The sequence below is a fragment of the Cyprinodon tularosa genome, unplaced genomic scaffold, assembly GCF_016077235.1.
Source record: "Cyprinodon tularosa strain WSP-4 unplaced genomic scaffold, ASM1607723v1 ctg538, whole genome shotgun sequence".
Lineage (NCBI taxonomy): Eukaryota > Metazoa > Chordata > Actinopteri > Cyprinodontiformes > Cyprinodontidae > Cyprinodon > Cyprinodon tularosa.
In genome coordinates this window covers 334,855-354,171 of record NW_024039272.1, presented here as the reverse complement: position 1 = coordinate 354,171, position 19,317 = coordinate 334,855, and the positions used below count along the sequence as shown (strand labels likewise).

The 19,317-nt window shown below is 42.4% G+C and overlaps 1 protein-coding gene across 2 annotated transcripts; it reads right to left on the bottom strand.

The window, feature by feature from the left end:
• Positions 1-2,732: 2,732 nt before the first annotated feature.
• On the bottom strand, positions 2,733-12,032 carry LOC119796149 (sialic acid-binding Ig-like lectin 15). Of its 2 annotated transcripts, XM_038304569.1 has the most exons (6): positions 11,951-12,032; positions 10,916-11,278; positions 6,603-6,971; positions 6,412-6,489; positions 5,917-5,964; positions 2,733-4,059 (listed from the first exon to the last, which is right to left on the bottom strand). In XM_038304569.1, exons 1-6 carry the CDS (start codon positions 11,994-11,996, stop codon positions 4,025-4,027), a joined length of 939 nt encoding a protein of 312 aa, XP_038160497.1. In that variant the 5' UTR covers positions 11,997-12,032; the 3' UTR covers positions 2,733-4,024. The 2 variants fall into 2 exon arrangements, 1 of the variants encoding a protein (XP_038160497.1); XR_005282424.1 differs by lacking the exon at positions 2,733-4,059 and having other exon boundaries at positions 5,938-5,964; positions 6,412-6,499.
• Positions 12,033-19,317: the final 7,285 nt, after the last annotated feature.

The window sequence follows — 19,317 nt, the reverse complement described above, 5'->3', positions numbered from 1 at the left end:
TCAATTAATGGTTTAAGCGTGATAACGAGATAATTATGTCATTATTTGAGAAGGTAAAGGAGAAAAAGAACAGTCCAGTATGACCACTCTAGGCTTCCGTAGTATCAAAATTGATGCACATAAATGATCTAATTAAACTAAACATTTTTTTTTATTGGTTAGAAAATTCAATGACAATTATGATTTATTTAAAAAATATAATTTTCTGTCCACGTTTCATAGTCCAGGTATTTTTAATATTATTTATCGCAATTTGAACTTTTTGCTCTGCTTCTGTTTGACGTGTTCAGAGATGGGACCAGTGATCGGGGCTCCGGCTGGGAGAACCAGCCGTCTTTGTTTTTTTTAAAGCATGTCTTCAAGCTATCACCTTGAAATGGTCAAACAAATCACAGCAACAAAGATTACGCTCCTCTGACTGAGGTCATTTTTGGCCTGTAACCTGTTCTGTGGAGAGGAGGAAGAAGTGCAGACGGGGCTAGCAGATCCGTGTTGAGGAGAAAAACTGCATCATCAGTGGCTGCTGCTCCCCACAGGAAGTGAACTGAAATGGTTCATAGTTATGTCGTTATCTCGAGAAAGCAAAGAAAAAAAAAGTCCAGTACGACCTCTCTTGGCTTCCGTACTCCAGTAAAGTATAGTCGGCAGAAATTTCTCCTGAAGTAACAAAGTTGTCAGGATTTGGTTTAGGATAGTCGACCCAAAGCAGAGGGGCAGGCAGAGGTGAATTATAGTAGATTTAATGAAGGGTTGAAAGAACAAAGTCCAAAACAAACAAGCAACCAAAAATCCAAAAATGAAAACAAAGTTCAAAAAACAAACAAGAAACCAGGAGTCAAAAATTCAAAGATAAAAAAAAAGAAAACTCAAGTCCAACTTTACCAAAAAAAAACATGGAGTCATCAGGAGAAGAACAGTAACCAGGAGGAAGGCTCAGAGACGAGTTGGAGGAAGACAGACGAGGACCCAGCAAAGAAGAACAGAACAGAGAGAGTATTTCTAGGTGACTGAAACAAAGAGAGGGTTAACGAGCAGATTAGGAGCAGGTGTGAGCAGAGCAGAAACAAGAAAGGAGCAAGAGAAATAAGGAGAACTCAAGAGGGCAGCAGAGGGCAACAAAAAAAACCCCTGAGAACTCAAAATAACCAGAAAAAACAAAATAAGAATAAAACCACTAACACTAGAAAACAAGGAGTAAAGCTAACTGAACACTAAAAGAAAAACATAACAGAACCAAGACTGAGACAGTAACTGAGAAAAACCCAAGGAACACAACAAAATAAGAATTAAAACATAAAAAAATATAAAACAAAGAGCAAACCTGAATATCAAAAGAAAAACATAACAGAAACCTAACAAAATTATTTGTACTTTGATAATTGAGACTTCTGCCAAACAACCAATAAACACAAAGAATTTAGTTTCTTGCTATGAGCAGGTGCAAATATTGATCCTTACTGACGAGTTGCAGCATTATTTTGCATTTGATTCTGTTTCTCAAGATAAAACAAAAACACCTACAGAGTTGTAGATGGTAATAGCTGTAGGGAGGGAGGATCTTGTGAGGGAACGGAGAAGCCTTTTGGCTGAAAACAACATCCACCCATCCATCCATCCACCCATCCACCCATCCACCCATCTATCCATCCGGGGTCGGGTCGTGGGGGTAGCAGCTTCAGTAGGGAGGCCCAGAAGTCCCTCTCTCCAGCCACTTGGTCCAGCTCCTCCGGGGGAATCCCAAGGCACTCCCAGGCCAGCAGAGAAACATAGTCCCTCCAGCGTGTCCTGGGTCTCCCCCTGGGCCTCCTCCCGGTGGGACGTGCCTGGAAGACCTCACCAGGGAGACGTCCAGGAGGCATCCTAAACTCGAGCCACCTCAACTGGCTCCTCTCGATGTGGAGGAGTAGTGGCTCTACTCTGAGTCCTCCCCGGATGACTGAGCTCCTCACTCTATCTCTAAGGGAGAGCCCAGACACACTACGGAGAAAACTCATTTCAGCCGCTAGGATCCGGGATCTCGTTCTTTCGGTCATGACCCAAAGCTCATGACCATAGATGAGGGTAGGAACGTAGATTGACCGCTAAATCGAGAGCGTTGCTTTTTGCCTCAGCTCATTCTGAACCACAACAGACCGGTACAGCTCCCGCTTCACAGCAGACGCCGCACTAACCTCCTATCGATCTCCTGCTCAATCTTCACCGAATTTGTGAACAAGACCCCAAGATACTTAAACTCTTCCACTAGGGGCAGCACATCCTCCCCAACCCGGAGGAGGCACTGTATCCTTTTCTGGCTCAAGACCATGGTCTCGGATTTGGAGGCACTGATCCACATCGTGGCCGCTTCACACTCGGCTGCGAACCGCTCCAGTGAGAGCTGTAGATCACGCCCTGATGAAGCCAACAGAACCACATCATCTGCGAATAACAGAGATGCAATCCTAAGGCCACCAAAACAGATCCCCTCAACACCTTGGCTGTGCCTAGAAATTCTGTCCATAAAAGTTATGGAAAGAATCAGTGACAAAGGGCAACCTTGTCCGAATCCAACCCTCACCGGAAACAAGTCCGACTTACTGCCGGCAATGGTAAATGGCATGTACTTATATAGCGCCTTTATTCAAGTTAGGAGACTTGACCAAAGCGCTTTACACTACATTCATTCACACACACATTCACGCACTGATGGTGGCAAGCTACATTGTAGCCACAGCTGCCCTGGGGCTCACTGACAGAAGCGGGGCTGCCATACACTGGCGCCACCGGGCCCTCTGACCACCATCAGTAGACAATGCAGGTAAAGTGTCTTGCCCAAGGACACAACGACACTGAAAGTCGGAGTCGAGGCAATGCAGACCAGGCTCTGACGCCGGTCTCATAGAGATCTAACAGCCCTTATTAAAGGGCCAGGTATTCCATACTCCCGGAGTACCCCCCAAAGGACCCCTGATGGACATGGTTGAATGCCTTCTCCAGAGCCACAAAACACATGTAGACTGGTTGGGCAAACTCCCATGCATCCTCCAGAATCCTGCCAGGACGAAAACAACACTGCTCTTCCTGAATCCAAAATTCGACTATCCGACGGACCCTCCTTTCCAGAACCCCGGAATAGACCTTACCAGGGAGGCTTAAGAGTGTGATTGCTCTGTAGTTGGGACACACCCTCCGGTCCCCTTTTTTAAATAGAGGGACCACCACCCTGGTCTGCCAATCCATGGGAACTGCCCCTGATGTCCTCGCAATGTTGCAGAGCCGCATTAACCAACACATCCCCACAACATCCAGAGCCTTAAGGTACTCTGGGCGAATCTCCTCCATGCCTGGGGCCTTGCCACCGAGGAGCTTTTTAACCACCTCAGTGACTTGAGCACCAGAGATGGGTGTCCAGGAGGGGCACTCTCCAGTACCCCCCATAAAGACTCCAAAAATGGTGGGTAATCTGAACTACTGTTTGGCACATAAGCACAAACAACAGTCAGAACCTGTCCCCCTCACAGGTATGCGGAGGGAGGCCACCCTCTCATTCACCGGGGTGAAGGGTCAACAAGTACTCCTGCTCGGCGCCTCTCACCAGGGGCAACTCCAGAGTGGAAGAATGTCCAGCCCCTCTCAAGGAGACTGGTTCCAGAGCCAGAGCCATGCGTCGAGGTAAGTCCAACTACCTCTAGCTGGAACCTTCTAACCTTGTGCACTAACTCAGGCTCCTTCCCCACCAGAGAGGTGACATTCCATGTCCCAAGAGCCAGCTTCTTAGCCGAGAATGAAAACACTCTGGAGTTATTTAACAGTCTACTGAAAAAGAGGTCCATGGATTTTCATAATGTTCTTCCTTTTAAGAAGCACTACATTTATTTTATTTTTCGGTTGTTCTTCTAAATGTTACAAAACATAAATCTTGGTGGATTTAGAGTGAAGCACATTCAAGTTCTCTAAAAAAGCGATTGTCATGTTTTCCACCATTCTTCATGTAATTGATCAGATCTAGTCCTCTTCAGATCTTCCACAGCAGATCAAACCTTCATCACTGCTGAACCTTCACTGCAGAATACATCACATCTGTTAAGACAAACATCAAACCTGAGTCAGTGTGTCTGCAGAGAACTTTGAAATAAAAATAATGAAGACTTAGAGCCTGTGAGGACGGTGGAATGGGCCCTCCAAGCAAGGGTTGATAGAAGGACCAGGAGAGATAAGAAAGAGATAAGCAGTTGTAGCTTCCTCAGCCTCCCTCCTGGTATGAAAGGACACATCTTTTGTGAAATGTTTCATCTGGCTAGTGAAAGACGTATGTCCTTGATGGACTGACTGACTATTTGACTCAAATTTGCATTGAATTAGATGCATATTTGTGAGTGACACGAAGACATGGAAAACAAATTCGTATCCAGCAATTCATTTTAATACAAAATAACAAGCTTTGCTGAATAAAATAAGTATCTTAAATATAAGCCTTTCCTGCTTAACTACAAACTGTAGAAATTAGGATAAAACAATAAATAAATAGTGCACATTTTTGGTGCAACAGTAAACTTGTGCAAACTGCCTTGAAGTCGTAGGGAAGCGGCTTTTCCATCCGTTGCATTTCCAAATTCTCTCGAGTGGTGCCCGACTTTACACGAGTGAATAAATTGAATGTGATTGGTCGATTATCAAGGGGGCGGGATTGTTGTGGTGGAAGGTTTGCAAGCATGTTTGGTTGTGGCCGGTTTGTCGGAAGCATCTTGCTAACCAGTTAGCAACTTAGTGCTAGCAGGTTCCCAATGGGAAATTCCATTGGGACCAAGTAGCACTAAATTGGTGATTTAGAAACGACGCTGTCAAGGAACGCTATGGACAGCGGAAACATGCAAGAGGAGGAGAGTTTAGTGTCGGAGGTCGTGGATGAGTCTCCTCCGTCATCCATTTTTTATTTAGAGGAGGAAAGCGGGGACGAAGATGTTGTGGAAGAGGACGCCAGGGCGGCAGAAGCTTGGTTTGGTGTAGAAGGCTTCCAGCCGTACATGTTTGAGCCCTTGCCTCGCAACGCTGCCAGTTCTGTTAGCTCTACGCCTGCCGAAGACACAGACGTCCATCCCCGTGAACACTGGGACGCAACTCAATGGGAAAGGAAAGGATTCTGGTTTCAACCGTTGCGTATATTAGCTGCGACACATGAATCAAGATGCTATGACCGAAAACATTTGATTGACAGATGAGCGTTGATATATGATTGGCCGAATTTAGGTGTTCAGGCTGACGTAGAACTAACTGGCCTGGATAAAATAACGAAGAAAAAAAAAGATTTTAAAGACAGGATTTTTTTTTAAATAGATATTTTCTAACTTTTGGGACAATATGGTCTGATAAGGAGTATATCTATATACATGTTTAAGCCAAAATGATTTGACATTTAAATATGATTTCCCTACGACTTTAAGATTAGTGTAAGATTGATAGAAGAGGAGAAGACTAATAGAAAGACGATGGAGTGAGAGTGGAGGAAAGTAGGAACACTGATGGAAAGATCAGTTGAAAAGAAAGAAGAAAAATCTACAGCAGGTAGAAATTATCTACAAATAAAAGAGGATGGAGAGAGAAGAGAAAAATGTGTAGAAATGGATGAAAGAATCACCGTCCCTGATTCCTTTTTTTATTCTGATGTGTATTTATTTTTATCTATGAGCTGGAAATTTCCCCAGATTGGATTTCAGAAATGTAATCACATTACTCTGATGCCTTTCTTTTGTGGATAACCCGGCCAGTCAAAAAAAAAACAACTGGAGCAGATTTTCCCACTAACTTTTACAGTAGTTTAGATTCTCTTAAAATCAAATCAACCCAAGGATTAAAACTCATCCAATCCACACCACCAAACCCGTTTCTGTTTGCCTGCCCTGTTTACACTACGGCTGGTTGCTGGAACTGTCAGCTCACCTGTATCTACGTGATGCTGGTTGCTCTGCATGGAGTTTACCTGTGAAGCTGACAGACAGACACCGATTACACATCCGCAAATTTTCTTCTAATGAAGTTCTTCATGTATGGTTTTAATTGCTTCCTGCTCTCAGTATCACAGCTTTAAAATATTTAAATCTAAATCTTCTTAAAATAAGTGTATTGTTTCTTAAATTGAGGATGGAAGTAAGACAAAAAAACAATAGCATTGTCTTATTTCAAATACATATCTAATTATCTTGTTTTAAGAGTAAAATTACAAATCCATTGACAAATCATCTTATTAACCTGCTCAAATTAAGGGTAAATACACTTAATTTAAGACATGTTTACGTATTTCTAGATGGTTTTTGCAGTGTGGAATATCTCTGTTCAATGATGCTCTGAGATGATTTATCTGATTCATCTTTGCTGCAGCTTCAGCTCTGAGCTAAAACTGGTTATTTCTGGTGTTTATGAACAGACTGGACTCACAGCTGATCTCTGAGTAAACCGGCTGAAGTTCTGCTCCATCAGCTGGAGGATCTGAGAGACGCCGCCGTCGATGGTTTCCTTCACAGACCCACAGAGACATCAGAGATCAGATCAGAGGTCAGTCGGTAAACTTAGGAAGCAGAATTTGGACCAAGCTTCGGGATTTATTGGACGGCAGGATCTGAACTCACTGAGGCAGATGATGAGGATGCAGATGAAGACTGGACACAGCAACATCAGTGCAATGGCACTAACCACGATCACGATCATGGTCAGAGTATTACTGTCTGGGAAGCTCCTCTCTGCATGATCCTCGCTGTTCTCCGCCCTGCAGGTGACCACCTCCTCCCCCTGCTGCAGGTATGGGATGCAGCCCTTTAAGCTCCACTCTCCAGACTTAAAGCTGTGGCCCTGGTTCTCTAAAAGACGCTTCGAGGCCGACAGCCAGACGACTTTAGGCACCGGATGGCCTTCAACTTCGCATATCAGCCATCGGGAGGCGCTGCTGGAATGACCGCAGGTTGAATTCACCACTGAGAGACTCAAGATGTGAGGCGGAGCTGGAAAACAGTGAAAGAAATCATAGAAATGTGTCGTCAGAGATCTGCAGCATCTGGGAAACAGCTTCAGGAGGAAAACAGATCAACTTTGAACCAGATGGGTTCTTGTTACAGAATCCAGGATTTAAAGAGAATCGGTCTGTTTAAGAAGAAATGAAGAAGAGGTTAATCTATGATGATCATCAAAACCACAAGAGGAGTCCTCAGGACCACACCTGCTCCACAGCCTGAACTCGCCTCCACAAGAGGTTTTTCAGCCCTTCCCATTTGGACGGGACAAAAACACCTCAGATGATTAAAGTTTACTAGGACTTTCCAGCCTAAAGGTCTGGTTATCCTCCCCCAGCAGTGTGCTGCAGATATTTTTGATTTATGCTCAATATTGAAGCGTGGTCTGCGCTATGTTATTCCACGCCACAACGCCAGAGGGCCAATCAGGAACTAGCTGTGGGTCTAGATACGGCCGAGGCGGTGAGGAAGCAGGGGCAAATTTGTGCAACAACGGAGGGACATGAGGGCCAAAAAGAGCAGAGATCCAGGTGGAAAAAGGGTCCCAGCGTTCTCGCTCACCTCGCTCAGCTAGCTGCTCCATCTTCAGTCATTTTGATACAAACAAAACAGGCTGGTAAGGTACCAAACAGGAAATATGCTTAGTGTACACTGTCTGCAGCACCGTCTACGGCAGGGGTCACCAACATGGTGCCCGCGGGCACCAAGGGGCCCTCAAGGACCACAAGGGGTGCCCTTAGAGTCTTCTGAAAATAGAACAACACAGCTATGTTTGAAATTTCATTGTATTCTGTCGCTCTTCTTTTTTTTATTTGGTTATAGGACATTTCATCATTTAATCATATATGGCATTTCAGCATTTATAGCGATTTCAAAATGGAAATGTCTAAAAGAAAATTATAAATTTAAAGAAACGATAAAGATATGTATATAATATATGAAGTTTAGGTGAACATTGACCCTTGCCATTCATAGGTCTGTATTGGTAGCCCTTCCTGTGACTCAGTGCCCCTGAATTAGCCCTCAGCTGTAAAAAGGTTGGTGACCGCTGGTCTACGGTCACCTACAATTTTGGTGCTCTAAAAATGAATTAAATTGAACTATAGTGTCTACAGCCCTACATAGTAGTGACCTTAAATGCCTTTAAAGCAACAATGTGCAACGTTTGGCCTCTAAGGCAAAGGCCTCTAAGGAAAGGTCCAGGTTTAACTGCACTGTTGTAAAACGAACCAAACTCACTCAAAAACCAGAAGACAAGGAAACATTCAACCCTCCAAATCCTACATCAGAGAATCAGAGAATATGTCTGATCCCAACTGTTTTGTTGCCTAACAACAACTTTTAGCTTTGTTAACTCCAACAAGAAGGTTAAGTTTTTATCAGCGTTGGTTTCCTGGTCCGTTTTCAAAATAAAAAAGTTACAGATGGATTTTGCTTTGCTGTGGATTTTTAGAGAAGGTTCGTAGTATGACTGACAGTGAATGATTAAATATTGGTGTTGATCCGGATAACCATGTCATGATCTGGCCTGTTTGCTCCTCTCTAATTAGTCATTCCTCTCACCTGTCATTTTCCCTCCCTGCCTCAATTATAATTTATTCCTCTCACCTGTTTCCACTGGTTTATATTCAGTTCAGCCTGAGCATTCAGGGCCAGATCATTACTTGTCTTTCTGTCAGTCTGTCTGTTAGTTTTGTTCCTTGGTTCGTGTCTTGGATCGTAGCAGCCAGTGGAAAGAGGGTTTTTGTGTTTTCCTCCCCTGCGGAGTCCTCTGGGTTTTTGGCTCATTATGGGGGGAGGTCCAGTTTTTATCCAGTAAGCCTGGCTCCAGGGAGGAGACCAGTTTAAAGTCCTGCATCAAGTTCTGGTTCTACGTCCTGTCTCGGCTACCCTTTTCCACTGAGCCTGCCTGTCTGCACCTGATCCTGTCTGCTCCTGTGAAAGGATCACCACCTGGTCATGCTTCTGGTCCCAGTCAGACTCTGAACCCTCCTGGAAGCCTGTGGATCCTGCTACCTGTTACCTGTTTCTGTTCCTGCCTGATCTGGATCCTGCCTGTTCTGGATCCCTGACCAGGATCAGCTTCCAGCATGTCCTCTGGGACTGCAGCACTTGGGGACATTCTTGGTCTGGACTGTTAAACCAGGTAAGTGAGCAACTCAGATAATCATCTTCTGTCCGATGATCGTGGTCACTTACCTGTGTATCTCCCACTACAGAGTGTCTGAGATTGGGCGGTATTAACTGTAGGTTTGAAGGTACGATATGTCGGCAGGAGATGAGCTACTTAGCTACACGGCTCTCCAAGTGCTTTTCTAGTTTCCAAGTGCTGCATTTTGACCTGAAAAATCATGAAATATTTCACAAGTGAAGTTAATACTTGGGTCAAAAGTAAAGCAGCACCTAGAGCCACAAGATGATATGCCATATACTAGTTGGAATTGTTTTTCAATTGGCATATGCCGGTTCCAACGGACATATGCCGTTTTTCAAAACCGATATGCCAGATACCACTTTTGGCTCTCACTGTCACTCCAGAAGTTACACAGTATTGCTTTAATAGCTCCAGGCGATCCGTATAATTAAATTCAGCTTATTGACATAACTGCTATACTAGCAGTGACCCCAGTGGTCTTATAAGTGATCTTAACTGGCCCAATAGTGACCCTAAAGGTTTTATGGCTAAACGTAACAACCGCGGTAGTGACTTTAATGGCCTTAAAAGTGATCTTTACAATAATTTTACTGACCCTTAGTAGTGCCCTTAAAGATGTTTTTAGTGACATTAACAACCCTTCTTGTGACCCCTACTGCCCTAGTGATGATACTAGCAGCCTCATTGCTGACTATAATTGACCTATATTAGACTCTAATGGTCCCATTAGTGACCTGCCCTAATGATGATGCTAGCAGCGCTATTACTGACCTTAACAGTGACCCTTATGGCCTCACAGGTGATCTTAACAGTCCCCTTATACCCCTTTCCTACTGGCCGATAAAACCTGCTTAAACCCGGGAACAATCGGCTTTTAGCGGCAGTTGGAACAGCTCACTGATGCGTTTCTACGCGAGTAAAAAGATTCAAGTGACCCGCATTAAAATGGTTAAAATTTGATTAACATGGAGCAGCACTGTTGGGAGGGATTCTAATAGATATTAGAGAGAATCAATTAAGAACACTGACTACACCCTGGCTTCCTTACATGTTGCTCTCCATTGTTTACTTTCCTGATTTCTGTCGCACTCGTGACATCATCAAAGCTAACCCATAATTTTAGTGGGAAAGAGGCTTTAGTTCAGTTCAGTCTATTTATATAATGCCAGTTCACAACACAGTTCAACCAGATCATCCAGTCAACTGGATTCAGTTTTCCAACTAAGGAAAACCAGCTGATTGCATCGACTCATTGACTCTTCAGCAATCCCTCACACTAAGCATGCTTGTAGCGACAGTGGAGAGGAAAAACTCCCTTTGAACAGGAAGAAACCTCCAGCAGAACCACTCCTTTAAGTGACCTAAACAACCCTAGAAGAGACCCTGCCCCCCAAACACCAGACATCATGTAGACTTTAGGCTAAATCTGGTCTTTTCGTCATGGTTTTTATTTACCGTAGTTCAGAAATAGTCGTTGTGTTTGGTCAGTCTGATTATGTCCCACTTCAGTCCACATAGTTGAAAACACAGTTTTCTTTTCAACGATCTGAAAATTACGTCTTTTCACCTTTCACTTTTAAACCAAATGTGGAAGTTGTTTGGACTTAAAATATGCCATCTTTTTAACCAATTTTGCTTGGTGTGACCTGTTAGTTCCTGTTAGTGACCTCAACACCCCCATCATGGTGACTGACAGTTCAAACCAATAATCTGAACTGGAGGAGCCTTTTTAATCAGATCAAACATTTTTAGATCTTCTGCTGTTTGTATAAAAACATACCTTTCACATCGAGCTGAATCTTGTCTTGTAATTTTCTGTTTCCAACCAGCTCCACTTTACAGAAGAAGGTTCCTCCATCGTTCAGCTGGACGTTAGTGATGAGCAGAGAGAGCTCCCCCCTCCGAGGGTCTCCAAACAGGGAATACTTTAACACTGAACAGTCATGTGGTCCTTCCAACGTGTCGTTCCTAACAGAACATTCAAAGAATGGACTTTCTGCCTGACTTTTGGCCCATTTAACCGTGATTTTGTCAGAGTAATCCAGTCTGTCGGGATGGACAGAGCAGTTGAGGACTGCGTCTTCTCCCCTGGAAGCAGTGACCATCAGGGGAGTCTTCATCTTCCAGGCGACAGAGGCGGAGCCTGTGGAGGAGGATCAGAGACTGGCTGCAGAAACTAACAATATAACGATAAAAACTGGCCGCATTTTCCCACATGACATCAAAATGCATCCTTTGAAATCTGAAACACATTTGGTCACATGACCTTGAGTCCACTGTGTCCTCCGAATAATCATGCTGATAATAATTTATTATGAGATAAAAATTCTGAAACCAAAGCTACGCAATCATTTCACAAATAAAGATTTTGTAAACCAAATTGTAAACGAAATAAACTGAATCTGAGAAAATGTGTTTAAATGCATTAATATGATGAAGCTCTTTAATTCCCATTTAAAACCTTTATCAGATTTACATTTTTATCGGGTTTGTTTGATGCAATAATAATAATTATTTTCCCTAAACTGATGTTAAAAAGAATCTTGAAAGAATCATGTACTATCAGAAAAAAGTTCACAGCCGATTAGTTTATTCCTAGTTTTATTAATTTAACATAAAAAAGGGAATCACCTTTTTTTTTTTACCAGAATAAACTCACATAATTTTTCAGTTCAAAGTCGAAGAGCAGTAAAATAAACTTTTACATTTACAGACATTTAAGTATTCTTTATCAAATCTTGTGAGTTTCATCTCCACTTTAAATATTAATGTTTGAATCCGGTTAAACCCAAACTAACTGAGGGGTTGATCTTACCTGATATGATCAGAATCAGGGGGAAAAACAGAAACTGTTGGTCCATCTTCAGTTGGTTCAGTCACCAGAAAACCATCTGTCACTAAAATCTAGGAAGTGTCATTTAGAAACACGTTTCCTGTCGGCTGAAAAGAGGAAGAGGGAAAAAATTGCAAAACTTCTTCCTTTATTGGTTCACTGAGTGGTTGTGGTTTACTGTGTTTTAACTTTTAGTTAAATATAAGATTTAATTATCTATGTCGAGAAAATCCACCTTGACACAATCTGATATGACAATTCTATTCAGTTAATTTCTATACTGCCGATTCACAAACCAAGTCATCTCAAGGCATTTTACAGAGAAAAATCGAGTTTGTCCAATCAAATTAATTAAAAGTTTTCTATCTAAGGAAAACCAGCTGATTGCATCAACTCATTGACTCTTCAGCAATCCCTGACACTAAGCATGCTTGTAGCGACAGTGGAGAGGAAAAACTCCCTTTGAACAGGAAGAAACCTCCAGCAGAACCAGGCTCAGTGTGAGCGGCCATCTGCTGAGGCCCACTGGGGTTCAAGGAGACAGAAGCAGACATAGAAAAAGAAGCATAGATACAAAAGGCAACTGTCAACCAGCTCCACAGGCGGCCCCGTCCAGGAAACACACAGCCAGGCAGACGAGCTCCGAGCCAGCTCCCATGTCAGAGGATGAAGAGAGCACATCCAGTTAGTCACAGTCAGAGAAACAGGACTACACTGGAAAACAGGCCAAGCTCCAACATCTAGAAACAAAGGTGTTGATGGCAGCAGCACAGCTGATGTTTCTCTCCAGGATGGAGTCACAGCCAAACAGGAACAGACCAGATGAAGCTACTATGAGAAAAAGCAGAGAGAGCAGAACGTTAGAGATTGAACTAACAGATTCTGCAGAGTGGGAGAATAGAGATAGAATGATGAAAAAGGGGTCCCTATGTCCGCCTGAAGTTTTATGCTACGTTCAGACCACAAACGCTGGAAGCAGGAAAAAGGCTTCTGCTGCTTAATTTTTTATGCTAGTTGTTATGGCCTGGCTCTTGGGTCACAATAAAATAAAGGAAGCCACGCATGAGGATAACTTAAAGTGGGATTTATTTAACAAAAAACATAAATGGTTGGAGAGGAGAGGGAAAGAGAGAAGTAAGCGGCAGAGAAGAACAAGCTGAGCTCCTCCACGCTGGTCCGGTCTGAGCTGGGGTTGATCATCTGGCTTGGGCTGTGAAGCTTAGTTTTGACCTACAGGTGAGGAAGATTGGTGCTCCTTAAGAGGGAGCTGACATCAGTCTGGCCAGCTGCCTCAACTTCAATCAGCACCAATTAGAAGCTCTACACAGTCCAGATGTTTCTGCTGCTCCTGTGTTCAATGCAGAGAGCAGCTTTGCTATATTAGCTGTAATCAGCGGGTAGAAAGTAGTTAGAATCTATGTTGAAGTGAGAAAGTCCTCCTGAAAACATGGTCTGTGCAGTCAGTTCATCCAGATTACCATCCTGCCTTCAAAGATTATCTCTCTGTGGAACGGCCACCTAAGGCCCGCTGGCCTCTTGGGGGTTTTCCCCTCCTGTTGGTGGCGGCTGGAAGTAGATGTTAGCGTTTTTCAGGTCTGTGCTACAAACTGCAGGCAGCAGGATAATAAAAGCCAACATATTCTGCCGGCAGGTTTCTACATTTGAAGTTAATTTAGGCGTTAATAAACTGTTTCAGAGGAGTGATCATAGCGCTCTGCATCAGCAGTGCTGCATCTGACTCCCTGCCAGCTCCCAGATCAGATTCTCTCATTGGTTGATGAGGCACGACCAGCAGCTAAAGTTAAATTTTTCCAACTCCAGCATCTTCTGCTTTTGTAGCGCGTCCCGCGCATCAGATGCTCAGAGGCTCATGAGGTGCTGCTGCTGCTCTAAACGCGCTGCAGGACCTTTTGATGCACCTTGATGAGCGTCAACCATTGACTTTGCATGTAAAGTGGATGCTTATGCTGCTGAAAGAGCGTACGGTGTGAACAAAGCATAATCCTATAGCACCATAACTATAGACATACACTATATTGCCAAAAGTATTTGCTCACCCATCCAAATTATTGGAATCAGGTGTTCCAATCACTTCCATGGCCACAGGTGTATAAATTCAAGCACCTAGGCATGCAGACTGTTTTTACAAACATTTGTGAAAGAATGGGTCGCTCTCAGGAGCTCAGTGAATTCCAGCGTGGAACTGTGATAGGATGCCACCTGTGCAACAAATCCAGTCGTGAAATTTCCTCGCTCCTAAATATTCCACAGTCAACTGTCAGCTGTATTATAAGAAAATGGAAGTGTTTGGGAACGACAGCAACTCAGCCACGAAGTGGTAGGCCACGTAAACTGACGGAGCGGGGTCAGCGGATGCTGAAGCGCATAGTGCGAAGAGGTCGCCAACTTTCTGCAGAGTCAATCACTACAGACCTCCAAACTTCATGTGGCCTTCAGATTAGCTCAAGAACAGTGCGCAGAGAGCTTCATGGAATGGGTTTCCATGGTCGAGCAGCTGCATCCAAGCCATACATCACCAAGTGCAATGCAAAGCGTCGGATGCGGTGGTGTAAAGCACGCCGCCACTGGACTCTAGAGCAGTGGAGACGCGTTCTCTGGAGTGACGAATCGCGCTTCTCCATCTGGCAATCTGATGGACGGGTCTGGGTTTGGCGGTTGCCAGGAGAACGGTACTTGTCTGACTGCATTGTGCCAAGTGTAAAGTTTGGTGGAGGGGGGATTATGGTGTGGGGTTGTTTTTCAGGAGCTGGGCTTGGCCCCTTAGTTCCAGTGAAAGGAACTCTGAATGCTTCAGCATACCAAGACATTTTGGACAATTCCATGCTCCCAACTTTGTGGGAACAGTTTGGAGCTGGCCCCTTCCTCTTCCAACATGACTGTGCACCAGTGCACAAAGCAAGGTCCATAAAGACATGGATGACAGAGTCTGGTGTGGATGAACTTGACTGGCCTGCACAGAGTCCTGACCTCAACCCGATAGAACACCTTTGGGATGAATTAGAGCGGAGACTGAGAGCCAGGCCTTCTCGTCCAACATCAGTGTGCGACCTCACAAATGCGCTTCTGGAAGAATGGTCAAAAATTCCCATAAACACACTCCTAAACCTTGTGGACAGCCTTCCCAGAAGAGTTGAAGCTGTTCTAGCTGCAAAGGGTGGACCGACGTCATATTGAACCCTATGGATTAGGAACGGGATGTCACTTAAGCTCATATGTGAGTCAAGGCAGGTGAGCAAATACTTTTGGCAATATAGTGTAGCTAAGGATAACATGAGCCACTGTAACTATGAGCTTTATCAAAAATAAAAGTTTTACACTGACCCGTAGTACTCAACCCTGGAGTGTGAACAAACTGAAATCAATCAAATAGATACAATTTATACCAGTGTCTTTCTAAAAGAATATTATGGTCAACTGGATCAAATGCAGCACTGAGATCCAACAGGACGAGCACAGATACAAGTCCATTATCTGAGGCCATGAGAATATCATTAGTGACTTTCACCACAGCTGTTTCAGTGCTATGAAACTCTTCAAAAAGTTCATTATGGTGGAAGTGATTGCAAAGATCAGAAAGGAAGATTGGATATAGGTCTATAACTGACCAAGTCATCTGGGTCAAGAGACAGTTTCTTAAGCAGAGGTTTAATTCCAGCAACCTTAAAAGCTTTAGGTACATATCCCTGTAACAGAGATAGATTAATCACATCTAAAATGGAGGAGGAGATCAAACGGAATACCTCCTTAAATAAACTGGTTGGAACTGGATCTAACATCCAAGTTGACGGCTGATGAAGATAATTTTTTTACTTACTCTGAAAATGTAAGGAAATGCCACACAATATTATTCAATCTAACAAAATGTTACAAAATGCCACACGATCTGATACAATGTAAAAAAAATTTACAAAAGGCTGCAAAATTTTATTTCACATAACACAATGTAACTTAATGCCAAACAGTCTGATACAACGTATCACAATGTAGCAAAATGCGACATGATCTTATACGACATAACACAATGTAACAAAATGACACACAATCTGACACGACGTAACAATGTAACAAAACGTCCCACAGTGTGATACATTGTATGACATTTTGAAACATACTGATACCATCTGAAACAATGCAATCCACAGCTGTCTGATATAATGTTATACCTTTCAGTGTATTCTACTATAGAATGAGACATAATGAATGATAACATGTAATTTTATTTATCTGATCGCTCTGAGACACTAAAACCTTCATTTTAACATTAGCGCTACAGTACAGTTCAGTATCACATGCAATAGAGTGATGCACTCCAACAGATAAGCAAAGTACTATTTATTTACTTATTTATTTCAATGACAAACCTCAAGATGTACCATTTCATTTTCAAGATAATCTGTCCGAAATAATGCATAAGAATAAGCAACTTTAATATAAATCATAATCAGTCAATCCAAAATACAATACACAATGATTTACTACAGAAACATCCACAACATAGCAAGTATATCTCACTACAACACACACTCTGCATGGTACAAACACTTAACATAAAGACACAAAAATAGACAACGCATACAGATACAGTACATTGTCAGGATTGGGTTGAGGTTTGTGGACCCAAATGCAGAGACAGGGAGGCAGAGGTGAGTTCCTGGTGAATTTAATGAAGAGTTAACAAACAACTGAGGCAGGAATCCAAAGATTTAAAAATCAAACATGAAAACAAAGTCAAACAAACCAGAACCAGAAGGAGACATCTGGAGGAAAACAATCAGGAGGAGGACGACTCAGAGAGACGGAGTTGGAGGTAGTTTGACGAGGAACCAGCACTGAAGAACTGCACAGAGAGAGTATTTAAGGGAGAGTGAAACAAAGAGAGGAGTAAAGAGCAGATTGGGAGCAGGTGTGAACAGAGCAGAACAGAAAAGGAGCTATGGAAAAAGGAGAACACAAGAGGGCAGCAGAGGGCAAAAAATAAAGACTTGAATATAATCAGAAAACCCAACAAAATAAGAATTAAACCACTAAAACAAGAAAACATGGAGCAAAGTAAAACTGAAAACTCAAAAGAAAACAGAACTATGACATACATGTGAATACCCATGTAAGGATTACATCCAGGATAAACTAGTCTTTCTTCCTATTTAACTAAAAGCAAGATGGTGGACAACAAAGTTGTAAAGACATCTTAGCGAGGAAAGGCAAATAATTCCGGGCTCATGGAGCTTTAAAGCAAAACACACAAAATGTGATTCCTTTCCTGATTATTGATGTGAAAAAAGCAAAAACTGATCAGTGATTCCTGGATTAGATTGTGAAATAAATGGGAATAAGAAAATGTTTGAACTTAGAGGACAATAAGTTTAAATGAAATACGTTTAAAAGTAAATAACAATCAATGAAATTTTCAACTGGCCTTAAGAACAAAACCAGTTCCAAAGCTCGTACATAAAGCAGGGAGACTGTTCTACAACGCATTGAAGATTGGTTTGTGTGCTATTGCTATAGATAAAATCTGTGCAATCTAGAATCGGCAGCACCAGCTGGGTGACGACTTCTTTATAACCTGCAAAAGAAAAGCATTTTACAAAATGATAAAGTGACTTTTAGGCAATGAAATATTTAATCAATTTAACAGATAACCGTGAGCAAAGACAAAGGATTAAAGATTAAATCCATTAACTTGTAATGCTGTTCCATCTAGGAAGCTATATGACACATTTTTTTAATGTATACCCAAATGAGAAAGCAAAAAACTGAGGAACTGTTAGCATAAATTACATGTGTGATACATCATTTGACAGCTAACACCTTCTAGTTTCTGAAGATATAAATATTAAAAATAGTGCGATTAAAACACAGCCTAAGCTGCATCAGTTCAAGCATGACTAAAAAGTGTTTTTTCTTCTTTAAAATATCAGGTGTTTTTTGAACAACAGTAATACAGAAATGCATCACAAAAGGCAGGTCTCATTGTATTATATTTATTCTAAATCATGTCAACCACAAATGCAGAAAATGTCAGACCTATATAGATATTTTAATTATGAATATTCTGGATTACTTTCAATCTCTGGACCCTTATGGACGAATGGAGTATAAACAATTAAAGATCGGAATTTAAAAAAACGGCTTCTGAAGGCCTTCAGAGGGATGTTGTTGTGGCTGTTTTGTCATGTTTACATTTTGACATGCTACTATATCTGTGTTAATTGTTCTTTGTTGCTTGCTGTGTCCATAAAATGAACTTGGTGGTTGAATTGTGGAGAATCTAAGCTTTCCAACGATGTCTAACATGTTTAGTTTTCATGTTTTCTGAGTTATTAGTTGTAAACGCTATATAAATGGTCGCCAGCACAAGCTGGATTTTAAGAGGTTAATATATTGGTATAGAGTTTGGACAAGTGCAGAAAACACTCATCCAGAAAAAGTTTGATTTCAGGAAAACACTTAGAAATAGGTTAAAATGGATTGTATTAAAAACTGAATTAGGAAGATGTCATGAACCGAGGACAGATGGACCCAGTATTCAAGGAGAGACAGTCAGTAGGAAAGGAAAAAAAGTTTATTAAATAAAACAAAAACTAAAGCGGAGCTGTGGCTCGCGGACACTGCAGGATGGGGAGCGGGGCACCGCCCAATCACACAAACTCTGGTTTAACAGTCCAGACCAAGAATGTCCCCAAGTGCTGCAGTCCCAGAGGACATGCTGGAAGCCGATCCTGGTCAGGGATCCAGATCAGGCAGGAACAGAAACAGGTGGCAGGATCCAGACTTCCAGGCATCCACAGGCTCCCAGGAGGGTTCAGAGTCTGACTGGGACCAGAAGCATGACCAGGTGGTCACACACAGGAGCAGACAGGATCAGGTGCAGACAGGCAGGCTCAGTGGAAGAGGGTAGCCGAGACAGGACGTGGAACCACACTGCAAAAACAATCCAGAAATAAGTAAAAAATGGCTTAAATTAAGTATATTTAGCCTTAATTTGAGCAGGTAAATAAGATGATTTGCCAATGGAATGAGTATTTTCACTCTTAAAATAAGATAGTTAGATAATATTTACTTGAAATAAGACGATAAAATAGTTTTTTCTTATTTTAAAAGGAAATTGTCTTGTTCCATTGGCAAAGTGTCTTACTTATCTCCTCAAATCAAGGAAAAACACACTTATTTTAAGAAAAAATAACTTATTGAGATTTATATTTTTTGCAGTGCAGAACTTGATGCAGGACTTTAAACTAGTCTCCTCCCTGGAGCCAGGCTTACTGAGATAAAAACTGAACCTCCCCACATATAGAGCCAAAAACCCAGAGGACTCCGCGGGGGAG